Source organism: Siphateles boraxobius, unplaced genomic scaffold, assembly GCF_051911475.1.
Source record: "Siphateles boraxobius isolate OS27281-9 unplaced genomic scaffold, OSU_SipBor_1 7, whole genome shotgun sequence".
NCBI classification, from domain to species: domain Eukaryota; kingdom Metazoa; phylum Chordata; class Actinopteri; order Cypriniformes; family Leuciscidae; genus Siphateles; species Siphateles boraxobius.
The window spans coordinates 11,170,078-11,191,331 of NW_027509197.1; the positions used below are offsets into that span (position 1 = coordinate 11,170,078).

General features: G+C 35.5%; 3 protein-coding genes across 6 annotated transcripts in view; 1 reads left to right on the top strand and 2 right to left on the bottom strand.

Annotated features, from left to right (window-relative positions):
- The window catches only part of LOC143723235 (nucleoside hydrolase), a 337,001-nt gene extending 334,833 nt beyond the window's left edge, over positions 1–2,168 (top strand). For all 4 annotated transcript variants that reach the window (XM_077215291.1, XM_077215290.1, XM_077215288.1 and 1 more), the window contains 2 exons: positions 379–515; positions 660–2,168. In XM_077215291.1, the coding sequence (XP_077071406.1) occupies positions 379–515; positions 660–1,007 (485 nt within the window). In that variant the 3' untranslated portion in view covers positions 1,008–2,168. The remainder of the gene's footprint in view (positions 1–378; positions 516–659) is intronic.
- Positions 1,252–6,532, bottom strand: coa5 (cytochrome C oxidase assembly factor 5). The gene is made up of 3 exons (XM_077215296.1): positions 6,286–6,532; positions 3,285–3,368; positions 1,252–1,463 (listed from the first exon to the last, which is right to left on the bottom strand). Exons 1-3 carry the CDS (start codon positions 6,385–6,387, stop codon positions 1,422–1,424), a joined length of 228 nt encoding a protein of 75 aa, XP_077071411.1. The 5' UTR covers positions 6,388–6,532; the 3' UTR covers positions 1,252–1,421.
- A 3,806-nt stretch (positions 6,533–10,338) lies between these two features.
- Positions 10,339–21,254, bottom strand: part of mgat4a (alpha-1,3-mannosyl-glycoprotein 4-beta-N-acetylglucosaminyltransferase A) — a 68,656-nt gene continuing 57,740 nt past the window's right edge. The window contains exons 9-16 of the mRNA XM_077215280.1: positions 20,801–20,915; positions 19,533–19,663; positions 19,212–19,319; positions 18,307–18,500; positions 15,945–16,023; positions 15,422–15,482; positions 13,607–13,719; positions 10,339–13,273 (exon numbers count right to left, since the gene is read on the bottom strand). Coding sequence (XP_077071395.1) covers positions 13,247–13,273; positions 13,607–13,719; positions 15,422–15,482; positions 15,945–16,023; positions 18,307–18,500; positions 19,212–19,319; positions 19,533–19,663; positions 20,801–20,915 — 828 coding nt within the window. The 3' untranslated portion in view covers positions 10,339–13,246. The remainder of the gene's footprint in view (positions 13,274–13,606; positions 13,720–15,421; positions 15,483–15,944; positions 16,024–18,306; positions 18,501–19,211; positions 19,320–19,532; positions 19,664–20,800; positions 20,916–21,254) is intronic.

Here is a 21,254-nt window from a genome sequence, read left to right on the forward strand (position 1 = left end):
TGAATTTTCAGCATCAATATTACTCCTGTCTTCAGTGGCACATAATCTTTCAGAAATCATTCTGTATTTGATTTGCTGCTGATTTGGTGCTCAATTAGTATTGGTGGTCGGTTATTAATAATGGTTCTTATTGTTATCAATTTTGAAAACAGTTGTGACTGTTGTGTTTCTTAACTCTTCCCAATTTGCTTCCTTAATTTGACCAGTAGTGTATATTTTTCAAAAGGATGAATTGTAATTTAATTTTATTTTATGCAATATTGCCCAGCCCTAAACCAGAATCATTGTAATCAGTCTGATCTGTATTGCTGGTCTTCTATATTAATATTTTTCATGCAATTTAACCAGCTTAGAAAAATAACGTCCGCTTCTCTTTAGCTCGCGGGAACACCACTGTGTGTGGAGAGTTCAACTTTGCAGCTGATCCTGAAGCAGCTTATATTGTCCTGAATGAATTCATTTGCCCAATTTACATTGCAACCTGGGAGTTCACCTGTTACAGTAAATTACCATGGGTGAGATCATGTCTTAAAAAAATATATATAGATAAATAGACCCAAATATATGATTGTGTATAATGTAAATACAACTGTTGGTGTTTATACATTCTTGTATACACAGCATCTGCGTCATTTAATATTCACGCATGTCTGTTTCAGGATTTCTGTAAAGATTGGCTGGCCCAGGACACAGATAAGGCTCGCTTTATGAAGCAGATCTTTAAGCACAGCATGGAGTCCAGCCAGAGCGAGAGGGTGGAGAAGGAGCTGGTGGCGGGGCAGGGATTCATCTCCTGTGACTCTTATGCTATGGCAGCGGCCATAGACGACAAATATGTTGTTGAAACCGAACACAAAGCGGTCACTGTGGAGCTGGCGGGGAACTACTGCCGGGGAATGATGGTTGTAGATCACCTCGACCTTCTGAAGAAGACTCACAAAGTCTTTATCTTGAAGAAGGTGGATTTGGAGAAGTTTAAAGTGCTCCTGATGAATGCTTTGAAATAAATGTTGGTTAGCAGCCATGTCCATAATTGCATGATGTTATTACTAGATTATTCTTTATAAACATCTTTGTTGACAATTGATTGATACTGGCTACATTCCCTCATCAGTGTCACACATTTAATTAAATCTTTATTTTTTATGTTTGGATGACATACACCTGTTTGATGGGATATCAATTTTCATAAATACACTACTATTGAATATTCTCGTTTGTGGAAGCAGTGATTAAATGAGAGATCATTCAGAACTGGAAAGACATTTTATTCGATGAATTCTGATGTTGGTGCACTCATGAGCATCATGATTGAAGGATAACTATTTTCCACAAGAAAAATGTGCTTAAAACGCAGAATATTTACAAGATTGAAAGCTTTTTCTTATGTCTTGGCATCTTCATACAAAACACAGTGCTATTCAGTCTCCCTTTCTGCCTCTGAATCGAGATCGGGTGTCCAGCTGTAATAAAAAGAAAGGGATTTTAATGTAAAGGTAAGATGTCAGCATCTACACTTGGCCATAGTTTAGTGGTACTAGAACAGACCTATTAAACAAAATGAAATCAAATTAGTCTGAATGCAGTGGCACACAGTAATTTAACCACATAGGGTTATTTTAGTTACTGTATTGTAGTGCAGTACATGCACTTACAGTGTACTTACCTAAGGAAGTATCTGATAATATTATATAAGGTAATGGTAATATTATATAAGGTAACTACATGGGTTAGGTTCAGGGTTAGTACCAACCTATTACCCAGCTATTGTAATTACTATTAAAAAAAATACATAGTATGTATATGCAGAAAAGGACAGTAAAATAAAGTACTACCAAAATGTTATTTGAAACAAAATAAAATCTAAAACAACTTGAAATTATGTGCATTGGCAACTACCTGAAATAAAATTTGTTTAATAATTATAATAGTATCTCAAAGATACAGAGACAAAAATAATCTGTACCAGAGTACAAATGCTAATAACGTGGTACAGAAAGATTACCACACTTGTGTCATGGTATCCCAAGACGGCCGCCGTTTAAAAGTTTATACTTCAACAATGAATTGGTGTAGAAACATAATTATATCATTAAAAATGTCTGTTTTTGTGTTGATGATTGTATCTAAAAAATAAACAACCAATGAATTAAATAGCAATTGAAATAGATAGTGATCCAATCTGTTGTTATTTGTATCGTTTAATATTATAGTAATGTACCAACTGACAGGATCTCCTGTATCCACCTTATTCATGACCAGTTTACTGTGTTTTGAATTATGGGTGGCACTTCCGGTTTGGGGAACTTCCATTCAAAAAGACTGAAAAGAATAATTTCAAATCATAAGGTTGCCCTAAAAAGAAACCTTATCCGTCAGTTTGACTCAATGATCTATCAGTTTTCTTTCATGATTTATTTAAGAATAACACAAGAATAACGTAACACTTAATGTGACATATTAACAATAATATCTATGGCAAGAGCTCTTTTCAGTCACTGCATTCTTTTCCTCGTGATTATTTATTTTTTCCTTTTGCATTCTGCTAAAAAAGGTCAACATATACTACACATTTGTGGTCTGTTCTCCTGATTTAATTGACGATATTAACAATTCACTGGAATGCACGAAGAATATCTGGAATGCACCCCAAATCCTCACGTCTCTTTCCAGGGTTGTTTTCACAGGCAAATACAATTTATTATCTGTCAAAATTATTATTATCTTTTTTATTAAGGCAACATGTTACATAATACAGATTACCACAGTGATATTTAACCATCAGATTTTGCTGTGGAAAGATTCAATTTCACGCTTTTGGGGTTAACGTTAGGCCTATTCATGGTCTGTTGAAAGTACCTTGTTGATGCTTTTACACTTTTAAATGTACTTTTAATGTTCAATGGTTGAAGGGTGAGTAGAATAATCTAATGCCATTGTACATTATTACATTATAGCATCCATAGAGCTAGCCTTTCACTGATTGTTTACAGCTTAATGGAAGTTACACCCATAATACGCGCAAAGCGTCATGGGGCGCAGGAATAATGTGGATAGCAGGCTAGTTTACATCATTAGTTTTCATTAAGCCTGAGTCTGATTTCCTTAAGAAAAATGGACATGTGCAATATACAGTATACCAACTGATATTCAAACGCATCAAATCAAGAGCTTATGAATCAGAAAATTAAATCAATTCGTGAAATCTGTGTTGATACCCATCCCCAAAGGACTATCAAGAACTTTTCCCGTAAGCAGTTCAGAAAAAGATATTGGAAACTGACCATGGATCTCTTGCACTCAAAGAAAGCCACCTGCAAGCCTTTACAATGTCCTTCCTTCAGACACTCACTGGGCTTCTTACCTTCCTGTGGACACAACAGAGACCAGCACAGACTTAGACACAGCTGGGGGGGAAACAATATCCATTTACGTTCTGCCAGTGAGCTTTAAGTATTTTGTAGGTCTTGCTACATAGACTGCACTTTTTCATTAACAGTAACTTTTGAATTTGGGGTACACCACACCAGACATCAGATTGTTATGTAAGGAATCAAATTGTGTAAAAACAAACGCCTAGTATGTCATTCAGTGACCCCAGATAGCAAACGTACAAGTGCTGGTCAGAATTATTTGCCCCCTTGGTAAATATGATCAAAGATGGCTGTAAAATATAAATCTGCATTGTTTATCCTTTTGATATTTTATTGTTTTTAAAAATGCACATATCTAACCTTTTATTGAAGTGTGTGTGTGGTTGTGTTGGGGGGGGGGGGGGGGGGGGGGAGATAACAGCTCATTCTCCCAAGATAACAGCTCTGAGTCTTCTCCTATAATGCCTGATGAGTTTGGAGAACACCTGACAAGAGATCATAGACCATTCCTCCATACAGAATCTCTCCAGATCCTTCAGATTCCCAGATCCTTCTCTTCAGTTCAGCCACTCATTTTCTATAGGGTTCAGGTCAGGGACTGGGTTGGCCATTGCAGATGCTTGGTTTTGTGCTCAGTGACCCATTTTTGTTTTGATTTTGACAATTTTGATCACTGTCCTGTTGGAAGATCCAAACATGGCCCGTTATAAGATCTATAAGCAGAGGTTTTCAGGTTTTGATTTTTTATCTGTTGGCATTTGATGGAATCCATGATTCCATGTGTCTGAACAAGATGTCCAGGACATTAAGCAGAAAATTAGGCCCACCACATTAAAGATACAGCAGAGTATTTCATTTTACACATGGGGTAGTTTTTAATCCTTGTATGAACCAAACCAATATTAAGTGTTTGCTGCTAAAAAAAGCTTTTTGATTTGTTTTGTTTCATCTGACCATAGAACCCATCCCGTTTGAAGTTCCAGTAGTGTCAGTTTCTTTTCAAAACGTTCTATGCACAGATGAAACAAAAAAAAATTGCTTTTTTGGCAGCAAAAGAGCTGTTATCTCGGAAAAAGGAGGTTGCAAAAATTATTTAATAAAAGGGGGCAAATAATTGTTCCAATGTGTTTAGGAGAAAACATTTATTTCATAATGTGATTTTCCCCCCACTTTTTAAATGCTTTTATATCAATGAAAGGTTTAGATTTTTGCTCTTTTTTAAAATAAAATAAAAGGATTTATGCAATGCAGATTTATTTTTTACAGCCATTTTTGATCATATTTAAAAAGGATGCAAATAATTCTGACCAGCACCGTACATTTACAAGATGTCTGTTAAAGACCATTTAATCTGAAAAGCATATGCTGTTAATCAACATCTGATAGACGTCTTTATGTCACTTTAAGATGTCACTTTTACATACAATCTAAATCACAAACATCTCAATCCTTTCATGCATGAATTATGATAACCTCCATTATACATTATAGAAACAAAAATCATGGCAGTCCAAGTACACTGAACATAATCGTCCTAGGTCAATAAGAGGAGGTGATAGGGAAAATAAGCTATTACAGAGTCTTTCTGGATCTACACACTGAAAGAAACACAATTTCCAAGTTTAAACAGGGAACTAGATTTTTTACCTTTTCTGTAATATGTTATGGTTCCTGGATTAGTATTGACAATAAATATTGCTGAATTTAGAAATATATATATATATATATATATATATATTATCGATTTGTTGATTCTGATTTGTATGTATATATATATATATATATATATATATATATATATATATATACACATTATCGATTTGTTGATTCTGATTTGTATACTTTTTTTTTTTGACTGGAATACATATATTACAATTTATTTATCTATGAGAATATATTTGTATTTATATATATATATTTTTTTTTAAATATGTTTTGGCATTGAGAATACATTATTGACTTGAGTTTGATTTTGACACTTCATTTTATTTTCAATAGTTTTGACTTGTAGATTTGGATACATTTATTCCAATTTATTTATCTATTTGTGATAATGTATTTGTATTGATTCTGTTTAATAAAAGAACTCTGATTGTGTTTGTTACTCACACCCTGAAGAATGCTTATTGGCCGCAACGCGTAGGTGTGCCATTGCTTCTCACCTGTTTTTAAAATCTAAGCTTATTTATGGTATAAACATAATACTTAAAGCAATATATTTTTAATATTATAATTAACCAATCTATACAATTATATAAAATCATGTGCAAACTATAAAATATGTACAAAAAATATATAAATGTGAAATATTGCAACGGCTATTGAACTTCATACAAACTTGAACTGCGTATCTTTGATATCAGAACATGAGAACATGATTCCATCAGAGATCTCTACAGCCTGTCAAGGTACAACTGTGGAAACCCAACTCAGATGCTCCCCCAATTGTACCAGAGAATGTCGATTTACCCCTATTCGCTGATAATTCTGATTATGTGCAAGATGGACACATTTCTAACATATCCCTTAGGGGTTAAAGACATTTTCTAAACATCTATTTGACATCTGACAGAAAACGTCATAAAAGACGTAACGCTAGGCCTATTGCAGATGAGCAAACACTGAAAAATAGGTATTCCAGATGTAAGCACACACATCAAATAGACGACTCCGTGATGTACGTGTATTGTCATTAAAAAAACATTAGCTCAAACTAAAGTAATTCAATAATTCACACCATCATGTTTATGTAATTGTGATATTGCAAAACTACTATAGTATCCATGTTTTAAATTGTCAGTTTTATATATCACCCAATATAACAGGAATGATCCATATCATGTGCAAAAGGAATGAAAGCATGACATAGATCAGTGTTGTGATATGCATGGTTATATGACGCTGATGTTACCTTCACTACACAGTCATGCTGAAGGAGACAGGCTTTGAAATCCTCTCTTACTCCAGAGCAGGCGCGGCCATCTTCCTCTTTATCTTCGTAATATTTGGGCATTCTGTAGCGCTTTCATTCAAATGAGTTTAAGCGAAATATGGATAGAAAATTGTGGCAAAAAGAGCAAAACAAGCTACATATAAGTCAAATGTGAGATTATTATGAAAACGGCCATGTTAAATGTGACGTATGTGCGGAAATGGAACCGAAGTGCGTTGTGGGAATTGAAGTTCGCGCTTACAAAACTCAGCACGGGTCCAAGCATTTCATTTGAAGACATTGAGGAATTAAACAATTTGATTATTAACATAATGTATAAGTCAGCTGAGGAAACAATAGGTAAAACATCTGTATGCAGTCCAATTCTTTTTAATATAATGATTAATGATGTGTTTGATGGAGTGAATCAAAGGATAAACAGGGCATTATATGCAGATGATGGAGCATTGTGGGTGAGGGGCCGTAATATAGATAATTTACAGCAAAGGATGCAACAGCAATTAGTCAGGTTGGAAAATGGTCATTTGAATGGGGGTTCCATCTGTCAGTAGAAAAAACGCAATTCATCTGTTTTTCTAAGAAAAGGGTAAAACCAACAATAGATCTTAAGATATATGGGCAATCTCTCAAACAGGTTTATGAGTTAAGATATCTTGGTGTGTGGTTTGATAGTAAACTCACTTTTAGAAATCATGTACAGAAAATGGTGGAAAAATGTAAGAAAGCAATTAATCTTTTAAAGTGTCTATCAGGTTATAATTGGGGGGCATCAGGCTCTTCTTTGAAAATAATTTATATAGCAATAATCCAATCAGTGTTTGATTATGGATGTACAGTATATAAAACACACTGTAAAAAAAATCCCGTTGTTTTTACGGAATAAAACCGGCAGCTGTGGTTACCAGAACTTTACCGTCAAAAATACAGTATCAATGTTATTGGTTTTACAGACTTAACGTAAAATTTACATTAATAAACCGTATTTCATAATCTGATTTAATGTTAATTTACCAACCCATTGAAATATTAATATCTGTTTTGTACCATTGTAATACACTGACAACCAACAATCACCACAGCAGTGATGAGAGTCACGTGATAAATCAAAGCTTATCACAAGCAATCTTCCACAAGAAAGTTAATACTATTATATAGAAGCTGCACAGTGTCCTTCGCACAAACTTTAAACACCATCACGGTAACACACATGAAATTATAAAAATGCAATTAACATTAATTTAACAACATTAAATGTGACATAAAACCCTAATGTACATAACTGATTAGAAAAGAACTAAGAAAACTAAGAAGAAACATAGTTATTTCAATAAAAATACATAAAATGTGAAGTGTCACGCAGGGAATTGTGGGAATGTCAATTTACGGTTTTTCACTGTAAATTATACAATGAGTTGTTCTTTTTCACTTTCAAAAACGGTAAATTTAACGGTATTTTACAGTAAAATTACATTAAATGTACCGTTAGATCTATCACAGTTATTTACCGTATATAGTAAGGAAACTTTCTGTTAACCAATTAACAGTTTTGCACTGTAGCATTTTTACAGTCTTTTACCGTTAAAATCACGATCATTTTTTACAGTGCAGCAGCTAAAACGACATTGGCTGAATTGGACAGGCTGCAGGCCAAAGCTCTCCGGCTGTGTAGTGGAGCTTTCCGAACAACACCTATCTCAGCGCTGCAGGTGGAAGTAGGGGAAATGCCTTTAGATCTTAGGAGGTTAAAGCTCTCTCTAGCATATTGGGTAAACTTACAAGGGCATGAGAATATACATCCTACAAAATTGGTGTTAGAGGAATGCTGGGAATATGGTCGCATTGTGGAAAATAGTTTTGGATGGAGTATTAAAAAAGAGGCAGATGAAATGGGAATCAGTAATATATCCTGCAGCAAAACTGTTAACTTGAGCATAACTCCTCCTTGGTTTTTTTGCTATCCTGTAGTTAATTTAGAGACTAAAAACATAGTTAAGACGGGATTGTGTCAAAGTGTACAACAGTATATAGAAGTAAAATATAATGATACAGTACAAATATTTACAGATGCATCCAAAGAACCAGCAGGTAAAACGGGGGTGGCTGTATACATTCCTAAATATAAAGTCACAATACAAAAAAGAACCTCAAACCACCTCTCAATCTTCTCTGCAGAAATGACGGCCATCATAATGGCACTACAGTGGGTAGAAGAAGTGAAGCCATATAAATCGGTTATTTGTTCAGACTCTATGTCCTCCTTAACTAGCATCCAGACTGGGAAATCTGAATGCAGGCAGGATCTTTTAGACGAAGTTCATCAGATATTATTCAGAATAAAGCAACAGAAGCTAATAACACAGTTCACTTGGGTTCCAGCGCACACAGGTATTGAGGGGAATGAGAAGGCAGACGAGTTGGCAAAAGAAGCACTTAAAGCAGAACAAGTAGAAATACAGGTACCACTCAGCAAATCAGAAATTAAAACAATAATTAAAGATGGTATTCATAAACTCTGGCAGGATAAATGGGATAAGGGGGAAAAAGGTAGGCATTTATATAGTATTCAACAAAATGTGACGGTTAAAAAAATGAGTTCATTATCACGACAGGAGGAAACATGGTTCACTAGGCTAAGGTTAGGACATACAGGACTGAACAGCAACCTACATATAATAGGGAAACATGAGACAGGAATGTGCCCATATTGTACGGAAACTGAAACTGTGAAGCATGTACTTTTGACATGTAGGCAGTACCTTGAAGAGAGAGAAAAAATTAAGAGGGTAACAAAGAAGTCTGTTAATTTAAGCAACCTGTTGAAACTACCAGGAACACACTCTACAATAAAAGCAGTGATAGAATTTCTTAAAAAAACACAGTTAGCAAGAAGACTTTAGTGTTTTTTTATTTTATTTTATTTTATTTTAATTTAAAAAAAAATATATATATATATTTTTTTTATATGGAGGTTGAGTTGAGGTTGAAGCTGGAGGAGCTAAACACGTAGCGCCAGCTGAAGCTTGGGCTCTGGTTCCAATTCTCTTTTTTTTCATTCTTTTTTTTCATGTCCCAATGTGATCACACCTTATTCCAGTAGATGGCGGTAATGCACATAGATTGCAAACTGCCAATAAAAGTCACAGAAGAAGAAGCATTTCATTTAAAATCGTGTTGAATGATGCCACTTTATACTTTCTGTAGTTATGCATATATTTAAATTATTTATTTTATTTAGAATTTGACTGCCGTTAGCAGTGCAAAGTATTTACATTGACCAGAAGATGTCGCTAAAATAATGAATGTTTTTCCTACTATGGAAGTCAATGCCCACCGTCAAATATCTGGTTACCAACATTCTATTAAAATATATTCTTTTGTGTTCAGCAGGAGAAAGAAACTCATACAGGTTTGGAACAACTTGAGGGTGAGTATATGATGGCAGAATTTTGTTTTTGGGGGGTAAACTATCCCTTTAAGCCACACTTGAAAAATATTTCATTATATATTAGGCCTACATAATGAATATAATTTCATTGCTTTAGATTAATTGTCAAACCACGTGGCAGTTATTTTAAAAGAAATGCGGCACAAGGCACTTAAAAAAATGTTTCACAAAAATATATTTAGGTCTTAAGACAAGAGTTTGGACAATTTATTTTTGTCAAATGTTAGTGGAACATTTTTATAGTTAGTCCAGGTGGTTAAGTCACAGCAAAAATGGCTCACAAAAAGTTATTTCTAGCACGTATGTTTGCAGATGCTGCCTGATATTTTGCAATGAACAATCACAGATTTTAAGTGTGACTTTGTGAGGCCACTGCATGGCATTTATTATAATACAATAATTGCATTAAGAAAATACTGTTTAGGTCCTAAAATAGCATAAATCATACATGTTAATGTCACATCACAATATACCTTTTCAAAGCATTTAAATGTCCCTCACAGTTGCATGGTAAGATGCAATGAGCGGGGCTCTATAGATGCAGAAAATGAGTATGCCAAGACTGGTTAATTGCGGAAGAGTTTATTCAAATCAATGTCAGAGCTGGAGAAAGACAGATGAAGGCACATGAAAATCTACAATGCACCATACAAGAGGAGCATGTTTCATGTCTGATTCATCTCAATGTATGACTGAAGGGTGGATTTCAAGATGGACATCCCAGATGAGAAACACCTCATTGGTGTTTAATAGAGAGCAACAGATAAAAATCCAACTTTCAGTGCAATAACAGTGTGGAAATAGATCACTGAGAGCAAATCTGCAGCAATTAAAAAAAAAAAGGCAGCAATATGGCAAAAAACTGAAATTCACTTGTGTTTTCACTTGTTCATTGCCAAGAAGTCACGTCACATGAGGGTGATACAGTGCTCCATATCAGATCAAGGATCTACCTCAGTCTCTCCTCTCAGGAGAGATCATAAACAAACTGTAAACAAATGCTATGACAGTACATTGGCTTTCTATTACAAAACACACATTTCTCAAGTACTGCAATTCACAAGCAGCTCCAAGTAGTCACAAAAAGGAGGGTGTATTGTATGTAACTAAAAAGGATATGGTCTGAAACTTGAAGCATCAAGGACTCTACAATGATACATTATGCCAGGCTTAACTAAAACTTCCATATTATTAAGATATATACAATCACATGAGATGAGAGCACTTTGGAAATCTGTACAGCAGTTATTCAAAACCAAGTCTCTACTACGCCAGGAGCTACAAGCAAAAAATAAGAACCGTAGCTTTACAATGTAATAAATGTACAGTGTAATAAATCCATGTGTTAAAAGCAGCACACTCAATACTATTGAAATGTAGCTGTTCCATTCAATTTCCATTATAAGTCTATGGTTCTGGTAATATTTTGCTTCAGACCAGGCCCACACAGAATCTGCACATGCAGAACTCCACTGAAAGCTTTGAGCGCTGTCATTCATAAAGTTCTACACGCTTTTACATATTGTGGCTTATTTGATAGTAAGGGGAACCCTTAAGCGGACATGGTGATGGGAATAAATATGAGACAGGAAACAGAAAGCATTATGTTTCAATGCTTATTGCGTTTGTTTGTTTGTTTGAAATTAAATTAAAAAATATTGTGTTCCCCGAGAAACCTTGCATTGGCTGGCAAAACTTTTGCATTCTCTCACTTAAGTATTGCATTCTCCTGAGAAACTTGCATTTGCTCGCAAAAGCATTGAATTATAGTTTTTCCTCCCACCTCAAGTTATTTCGATCAGAAATTTTTGCTTTCTCGCACAAAAGTATTGCGTTTCCCTGACAAACTTTTCGTTTGCCCAAAAAAAAGCACTGAAATATATATATTTTTTCTCCCACCAAGTTTTTAATCAGAATTCTTTTGCCTTCTCTCACAAAAGTTTTGCGTTCCCCTGACAAGCTTAATTTGCTCGAAAAAAGCATTGAAATATGTTTTTCTCCCACTTCATACGACGTTCTTTCGCAAAAGTATTGCATTCCCCAAGAAACTTTGCGTTTGCTCGCAAAAGCATTGAAATATAGTTTTTCAACGCTTTGAAAAACAATCTCATTTTCCCAATCACCATGTCCCTTAAGGGGCTCCGTATATTGTGCTTTCAATACCCTCTCAGCTTCATTAATCACGCCGAAAAAAAATCTGCAGATTCCATCTGGACTTAATCATGACTCACTGAACATTCAGATACTCTTGATACAGCACAGAAAGAAGAATATTTTCTGACTGAAAGCAGATTATTTGAAATGAAAATGCTCAATGAACAAATGAAAACACGAAAGATTCTGGAACATAAATATGGACGATTCATGCTCTAAACTGAAAACATCCCACTTAAATCAAGCATATAACAAATTGTCCTATTGTATGATTTAAGCGTTTTGGCAGGGTGCAAGGCAGTCCTTTACCAGGCCCTCAAGGGACACTGGATGTTAAGGCACAGAGGTGGGCGGCCCTGCACCCCTTTGAAATACACAAAGATACAAACATCAACCATTTTCACTCGACTTCAAGCCACGTCATAAATTTCCAATGAATATAAAAGCATTTACTTCTTGTAGAAATTAAAGATTTATTTCAAATAAATTAATTCACCTTCATAGATCGTCATCATAATAACAAGAAGAACAAGAGCAATTAAAAAGAACCTTTCTGATTGAAAGCCATGATTGATTGGTTGACAATAAACTGACAGAGGAAAATCCACGCGTGTTGACCATGTAGAGGCCTAAGATATGCTGTTCGTCTTAAGAAATGTGTTTTTAGATTTTGGCAAAGTAGTCAATAAAATAATAAACAGTTTTTTTTTTTCAAAATGTCCTTAACAGAGGGCCAACATCAACATCCTAAAACGAAAACCTAAAAAATATATATAAATACCGAAATAAAAAAAAGTTGACGTTTCTGTCGCCCTACTCGTTCATCTTCCAGCCGTAGTCACCTGACCCAGGGTTCGAGGTCAGTTAAAGTCCATGACGGACGGCAGAGCGCTGAGGACATTCTTCATCAGTAGGGGACATTTTATCCAGCATTGGGTGCAGCCTTGAATCCTGAACTTCAAACCTTCATAACAGCAATGATTGCAATTCTTCATGACACAAATTCAGTGTCTGGAAACATTCTGTCAAAAAGTGTCTTTTTCTGTACAGTAGTAGTCACATTCACGCAACAGAATTCAGGCAATAGTAAAAGGAAAAAACAAAGTCTGACGACAGAAGGGAAAGCCAAGTAGATGAGAAGAGAGAGTGGCGAAGCTACCAGAGGAAGACGAAATGACAAAAAAAAGTAAGTTTAAGAGCAAGGGTTCCTCCACGCGCTCTGATACAATGTCACGGTCACTCTTGAAGCGCTGTAGATGCGAGCAGCACGTCCCTGTCTAGATGACCAGAGGGCCTCAACCACTGGACACATTCAGGTAGTTATCCAGGTATCCTCTTGATATGGATCTAACAAGAGACAGAAGCCAGATCTATGAAGAACATCATCATCATTATGCAAATCCAAAAACATGTTCTGGTTTTGGGCACATAATATATATCTGTGTACAGCAAAAGATAAGATTATTAAGATTAAATACCAAAATAACAAATAAATGTTAAGTCTGGATCAGTGCAAAAAGAGTCTCGCATTATCCAACACTTGAATTAAAACAAAATCAATAATAATGAATATAATGCAAGCTACAACAGTAAAAATAAAACAAAATCTCTACTAGCATAAACTATGATATACTGACTGCCCAACCCTAAACTGGTCTAAAGCAGAGAAAGCAAGCGGACCTCGCTAATAATCGCCCACACGGCGGAGTCTTTCTGGACCGTCAGACGCACAGCCACCACAGGGTTAAACGCGGGCTCAACCGTCCCCTCGGCCAGTCCTTTCTCAAACTGAGCTGAAGAAAGAGAAAGAGGAAAGATATCGTAACCTTAAAAGGGGAGAACAAGAGCGATGGTAATATTTTACAATATTCATTTAGCAGACACTTTCATCCTAGGCGACTTACAAAAAAAAAAGAAAATCAGAAGCAATTTGAAAAGAGAACAACACTCTGAAATACCGCAATGCCATGTCAGCTAGAGAGCAGCACAGAAAAAAAACCATGCAGTGAAAAAAAAAGATATGTGGTTTAGTTATCGGAAGAGGTGTGTCTTTAATGGTTTCCTGTTGTAATGTTCTATACTGGGTATATATAAATAATGATTATTTTTAGCTTTGTGTTTTGAAAGCTATAGTACTATTGGGACCTACACTACTGTTCAAAAATTTGGGGTCAATATTAAAAAAAAGAAAGAAAAAAATCCTACTTTTATTCAGCAAGGATGCATTAAATTGATCAAAAGCTAAACTAAAGACATTTCAAATGTTACAAAAGATGTCTATTTCAAATAAATGCTGTTCTGTTGAACTTTTAGCTGAAAAAAAAAATGCACAGGAATAAATTACATTTTAAAAAAAATATTAACATAGAAAACAGTTATTTTAAATTGTAATCATTTTTCACAATATTACCGTTTTAATGCAGTATTATGCAAATAAATGCAGTTTTCTATCAAAAACATAAAAACAAAATATCTGAAAGAACCCACGGTCCAGTAAAATAGTGTTTGGTAGCTACCAGTTCAAGTGTTAGCATTTGCAAATCATGTTTGTGATAAAACAGATACGAGTTTAAATTTAAAGACATCATGGTGACATGATCTAAAGACATAAATAAAGAACAAAGTAACAAAAAAATATAACTCCAAATGAGTTTTTGTTGAAAAGTGAAATGTACCGCGCATATGCTGAATAACTGTTATCATTGTAAAAAAGCATAATAGGTCCCCCAAATTTAAATTTTTTTTTTTAGTGTGTAAAGTTGCTGTGTGAGGATGAAAAAGGTCTGCTAAGTCACAAAGCAAAAATCACTGCAAAGGGAGTTATTCTCTATATCAGTAATCACGGTTTCTGAACTCACTGAAACGCCTCGTTGTAGTCTTGAGTTTTCTATCAGGAACATACACGGCACAATATTCCTCATTTAAATAAAGAGCCCAAAACGTATGCAAAATAATAAGGGGCGAGGCCTGGTTGAGTTGCATTAGTAGTGTGTTGAAAGGGCTGTGACATTTCAAACACGCTTGAAGCGGTTGCCGAATCACAATACACTAGTTCAGCCGACCAATCAGAGCACATTGTGCTTTTCAGAAGGAGGGGCTTTATAGAGACAGGAACTAAACAGAGTGGGGAAAGGCAGACTGGGAAGAGAGGTGCAGCAACAATATGAAAAAAAAAAATTGGAAAAAAAATTGTTTTTTGAACATTTAAAGGTGCCATGTGTAAGAATTGAGGTAAAAATATCCAAAAAATGAGCTACACGCATCAAAAGAATAAGAAATAAGACGATGATGTCATTAAAAAATGACAAGTTATAGTGCTGCAGAGATATCAACCTGAATTATACTGCCCCCATCTGATATGGAATGTGGAGTATGAATCGATTTTAAAGGGACCCTTTAAAAAGTCAATGGTCTCCTCTATTTGCAAGCAAAACACAATCATTTGCTTCAAGTGCAAAACTGTGTGCTGATTTGAGCATGCATGCAATAACTCACCAAGTTTATAGAACCGATCTTCTGTCTGTTTATATTTCTCTTTGGTCTTCACCTCAGCGTCCTGCAAGAGATAACACCTTCATTTAGAAGCACTTAAAGAGCCTGTGTGCAAGGGACCAGCGCTATTCTAACAATGTAAGACAACTGGGAGAGCATTGTTTGTATATCATGATAAAATAGTAAGTAAAACCAAGCTCACAATCCCATTTACACAAACTCAGATATATTACTGGCCTCATTTATTCAAGGAAAGTCTTCAAAAAACAAACATCAAAGCCCATTTGAAGGCTTTTTAAAGTTCTGTATCACAGCAGGATGGCAGTACGCTGCCTCATTACCACGGTAGCTCAACCTGCGATGGACTGAAATGAGCCCTGGTGGCAGCGTACACAGGAGACCTACACCAGATATTCCTGTCAACCTGCTGATGTTAGACTCTGACTAACCTGTCACCTGGGGCGCGTTTGGACATTTAGAGGAAACCATAGAAATATAATTGAGGACGTTTTATTTATTTTTTTACCGAAAAGGGCAGGATCTCGACAGTAGTGTTCTCGATTTTGTCTCCTGGGTGCTCCTGGTTTCCACTGCGAAAGAGGAACCTGCCAATCACAGGCTGATTGTTAATGAATATGCATGTACAGGCACAAACTCATGAATATTCGTCAACACGCATGTACAAACATTGGCAGGACATGGACAAGAGTCTAACTTACACTGAACACACACTGGCATGCACACAGATAAGGGGTCTCTAAACAGGCCCCTACTTGAGCTGATAATTAAATGCAGTCACATGTGAGTAAATTGACACTTCCATCTTGTCAGCACTGTTTCTACTCAGACAAAAATTTCTGAACAGGTCAAGACTCTGTCTGCATCTATATCTGAAATACTCCTCATATCTCTGTCCCGTGCTTGATGTCCCAGGACCAGTGCGAGAGAGTTTTGGGCCTTCGAAAATACAGTAAAAATGTACAGTATTACATAAAATAAAATATTATCATTTATTTTAATACATTTTAAAATGTAATTTATTCCTGTGATTGAAAGCTGAATTTTCAGCATCATAACTCCAGTCTTCAGTGTCACATGATCCTTTGGAAATCATTCTAATATGTTGATTTGATGCTCAAGAAATGTAAAAAAAAAAAAAGTTGTGCTGGTTAATATTTTTGTGGAAACCGTGATGCATTTTTTTTTTGTACTAAACAGAAATTTAAAGTGACAGTTCACCAAAAAAAAAAAAATGTAACTAATCATTCACTTACCTCATATTATTCCAAACCTATATGACTTTCTTCTACAGAACATGAAAAGATATTTTGGATAATGCTTAAGTACAAACAACACTGGACCCAACTGGGCTTTCACTGTATAGACAAAAACAGTCAAAGCATTCTTCAATGTTCCTCAGAAGAAAGAAAGTCAAACAGGTTTGGAATGAGATGAGGATGAGTAAATGATGACAGAATTCTGTTTATGTATACATGTCATCAACTTAATATCTAGTTGGCTGACAGAGATGAGTATTTTTACAAATTGCAATAATGACAGTAATGATCACAGCAGCAGGAATGGGTTATTTCAAAATATATCTAAATATATTTTGTTAGTACTTTACAGTAAGGTTCCTTTGTTAACATTAACTGCATTATGTACTATGAACTAAGAATGAAAAACACTTCAAAAGCATTTCTGTTATATTAGTTCATTTCCAGATTTACTAATACATTATTAAAATGCAAAGTTTTTTTTGTTAATATTATTTAATGAGCTAACATGAACCATCAATGAACAGTTGTATTTTCATTAACTAACATTAACAGAGATTAATAAATACTGTGGTTAATGCATTCAATTAGCAATACATTTGTTAATGTTACCATGTTTTCTGACACGCATACAGATACGATGCTAAAAATACAGGCACTACTGTCAGGGCAACCAAAATTGTTTATTTGATGTACTGACCCAGATTTGGCCAGCATAAATAAATAAATAAATAAAAATGAGCCTTTCAAATAAAGCAAGAAATCTTATTTCTGTCAGGACCACTATCATCAAATACGATTGGCAATTAGCATACAGTTAGTATTGGCGGTATGGTTCTGTTCTGGGCAAGAACTCCGCGTGCATCCATGCAGCCTAGCATGGATAAGAGCAGGGAGAGCAGCAATAACCCCTCTTAGGGTAAACAGAACAGAACCAACATGTGTATTGCAGATATCATTCATTCAAGATTTTAAAGTACAACATAATTCGAGAATTTATTCTGATTCGAGGGGAATCAGAATCCCAAATACTGACTGACGAGAGGAGGAGCTGGGGATGGAGTAGGGTAATGAGCCCCTGAGAAACGCGATAGCTGCTGATAACACTAACGGAGCTTATATACGTATACAGTGATAGGCGTTGTATTCCTATAGGTAGACATGGATCATCTGAGACTGAGCTTGACTAACGTGACCTGCCAGAACTGACGCTACGCTTGATTTCATGGCGATCTGTGTATCTGCTCAACAATGTTTTTTCCATTACACCTCTCTCTGTCTTCCTCTCCAGAGGTTTTTGGTTACAGCGTCTTATTTTAGAAGCTTCTCATTAGCCACCTCTCCTCCCCTGTGAGGACAGTGAGACATGGAGACGTGTGAATGATGTCTCCTGATTCGAGCTCAGTGAACATCACTTTTAGGAGAAGGTGAGGATTACAAAAAGAAATCATTTGGGTGTGTGTATGAATGGTGAATTAAAGAAATGTGTATAAATGCAGCACTGCTCTTTAGTTTGGCCTGAACCTCTCTCACACCAGCCCCAGGTCATCAGGCCATCATTACCACCCAGCCCTGTAAATGTGTGTGTATCTCTCTCAGTCGCAGACAGACCTTTCTATGTTGACAGGCCGATCAAACTTGAACAAGACATAATCTCCAGCCATTGGAGTAATGGCCCAGAAGAAATCCTCGCCCATGTAGGTCTTCTCAAGTGTGTGGCCTTGATACACTTTCAGAGAGGTGGACACCTCCGCCGGTGGGTTCACGTGAATCTTATGCAGTAGAGGTTTCAGGAAGTCTTTATCCTGACAGAGTAAAATACAGAAGAAGTTATGACTAAAGTCAACAGGAAGTATGGCTGAAGGCCAAGCTGATTTATAACCGTCCTTAAAAGTAAAAAACAGCAAACTAGATTTGGGAAAAGGTCAGCTATTTAAGAAAAAAAAAAAACGTTTGTCAAAAGAAAACAGGATACTGGGGTAAGACGAGATGTTATAAAATAACATGAAGCTTTGTATGGAAGAGAATCAAACTTTAAGAGCACACTGTAAAAATGTTGTTTTAACTTTAAGTGTTCGTGCAGCGAACCTTAGTCAACTCAAATTTCTAAAGTCACTTATTACAACTTCACATTTCAAGTTGACTAAACTTAACATTTTAAGGCAGCATGAACACTAAGTTTAAACAAACTTTTTTCTTTTCTTTTCTTACAGTGCAAAAGGAAAGATTTGACAGTTGTGAAAGTCATGAAGATCTAGCAAGTAATAATGCCTATCTTAGATGATCAGATCGCAAGTTGCCAGCGACAGGTTTTGGACAACGATCACTAAAACTACATTTTTATTGTAAACAATAATTTGTCCTGGATAACAAATAAAGGTCCATCTACTGGCTTGTCAATTATCCATTATGCAAAAACAAGGGTTTTAAACTTTGCTGGTTAGGTCATCCAAAAATGTTTATACTATGTGTAAACCGTGGCTACAAAAAAATAACACTCATGAAATAAGAGTTACCGTGAGTTTCTGGATTTTCCCAGCAAGGGAGGAGTGCAGGCCTACATGCTGAAACAAAGAGGGTCTGAAACGAATGCGCAGACTGGACTTCTGTCTCTCACAGTGTTTCTGAAGAGAGAAAGAAGGAAGACACGTACATTAAACTGTAAGAACGAAGGAATAGAAATAGGGTAAAAGTTATAAATAATGACATAATGTGTGTGTGTTTCTAGAGAGAAAGAAAAATAAATAAATAAGAAACACACACAAAAAAGTTCCCGTTCTGCTAAAAGCCTCTCAAGGTCACAGAAAGACACTCGCAGGCAGAGAGTACTAACTTACGGCATCTTTCTCTGGGTTGCATACTTTGACCCAGAGTATGTGATCTAGCAGCCAATCGATGGGCTTCTCCTTATAAAACATGAAGATAAACTCCACAATGAGATTTAGATCTGGGGCTTGGAACATTTTACCTGAGAGAGAGAGAAAAAAGAGAGAAAAAAATGCATTAAAAAGTTTGGGACAAACCAAGTTTAGACAAAGGCTGCATTTATTTGATCTAAAAAAATTGTGTATGAAATATTATTAGTTTAAAATAACGGTTTTCTGTTTTAATAAATCACATGATCCTTCAGAAATCATTCTAATATGCTGATTTGTTGTCTAAGAAACATTATTATCGGTGTTGAAAACAATTGTGCTGCCTAATATTTATGTGTGAACTGTGATACATGTTTTAAGGATTCCATGAATACAAAGTTCAAAAGAACAGCATTTATTTGAAATAGAATTCTTTTGTGACAGTAAATGACTTTAATGTCACTTTTGATTTATTTAACAAATCCTTGCTAAAAAAAAACTTTTCTGAAAGAAATAATTTTTTTACTGACGCAAGTGGATTTACAACCAATGACAAGTAGTCTTAAAGAGATGTTTCACTCAAACGAAAATTATGTCTTCATTTACTGTCCCTCATGTCACTCCAAACCTGTTCCTCAGTGGGACACAAAAGGAGGGTAACACTTGAATTTGATGGTCCACTATAGACATTCTACTAACCATTAGTACCTTTGCAACTACATGTCAAATACAGTCATTAGAGTATTAGTAGACTGTCTGCTTAATATCTGCTAACACTTTATTTTGATGGTCCACAAACAGACATTCTACTGACTATAAGTAACTTCACAACTACATATATTACTAAACCACACTAACACCTAACCTAACAGTCTACTAATACTCTAATGAGAGTTAGTTGACATGTAGTTGCAAAGTTATTTATAGTTAGTAGAATGTCTAAATTGGACCATCGAAATAATGTGTAAACATTTATTTTTTTAAAGAATGTTTATGTAACTCAAATATATATATGAAACACTATTATGGAGCTTTTTGGGGCTTGATATCTCCTGGACACTGTGTGCCTCTGTTGTAATGGCCAAGAGCAGTGGGGTCATTCTTTACAATCTCTCTTTCAGTGGTCCACAGAAGAAAGAAAGTCATACAGGTTTGGAACAACATGAGGGTGAATAAATGATCATTAAAGTGATATCTGAATAGCTGTACATATTAAACAAATAAAGATATTAAAAACATAGAAGTCCCACCAATGAAGCCCAGCTGTGAAAACTCAAGGATCATCCAGTCCTCAGTGGCGAGTTGAAGGGCAAAGTTTTTCATGGTGGCAAAATAGTTGGGCTTGGCGACGATGTCATCCTCTAACTGTAAGAACAACAGGAAAAAGATATGAATCATACAGCACAGCTCATAAACCAGATACATTTACTGCACCTACTAAAAATATCACTTCTAACTAAAAACCCCAAGTTTAAAAAAAATTATAACTACACACACAGACACTCTTGCCACTAATATACGTAAGCACACACAAACACTAAGTTAAATCATGTTGTTCTATACCATTGAGTAACTTGAGTTCCCCCCAAAAAACATGAAAGTAATACCTTTCCCCTCTCCTAACAGAGCACAGCGTGTATTGAGAGCACAAAGACATGAAGACACTGGAGAGATTTATTGGCACGGTAGAGAAAATTAAACCAA

Excerpts from the sequence above, each read along its gene's own strand:
- coa5 (XM_077215296.1), bottom strand. The coding sequence starts at position 6,387 with ATGCCCAAATATTACGAAGATAAAGAGGAAGATGGCCGCGCCTGCTCT. Across the intron at positions 3,369-6,285 it reads AGCATGACTGTGTAGTGAAG|GAAGGTAAGAAGCCCAGTGA; the intron begins GTAACATCAGCG and ends TTGTGTCCACAG. Across the intron at positions 1,464-3,284 it reads TTGAGTGCAAGAGATCCATG|CTGGACACCCGATCTCGATT; the intron begins GTCAGTTTCCAA and ends TTTTTATTACAG.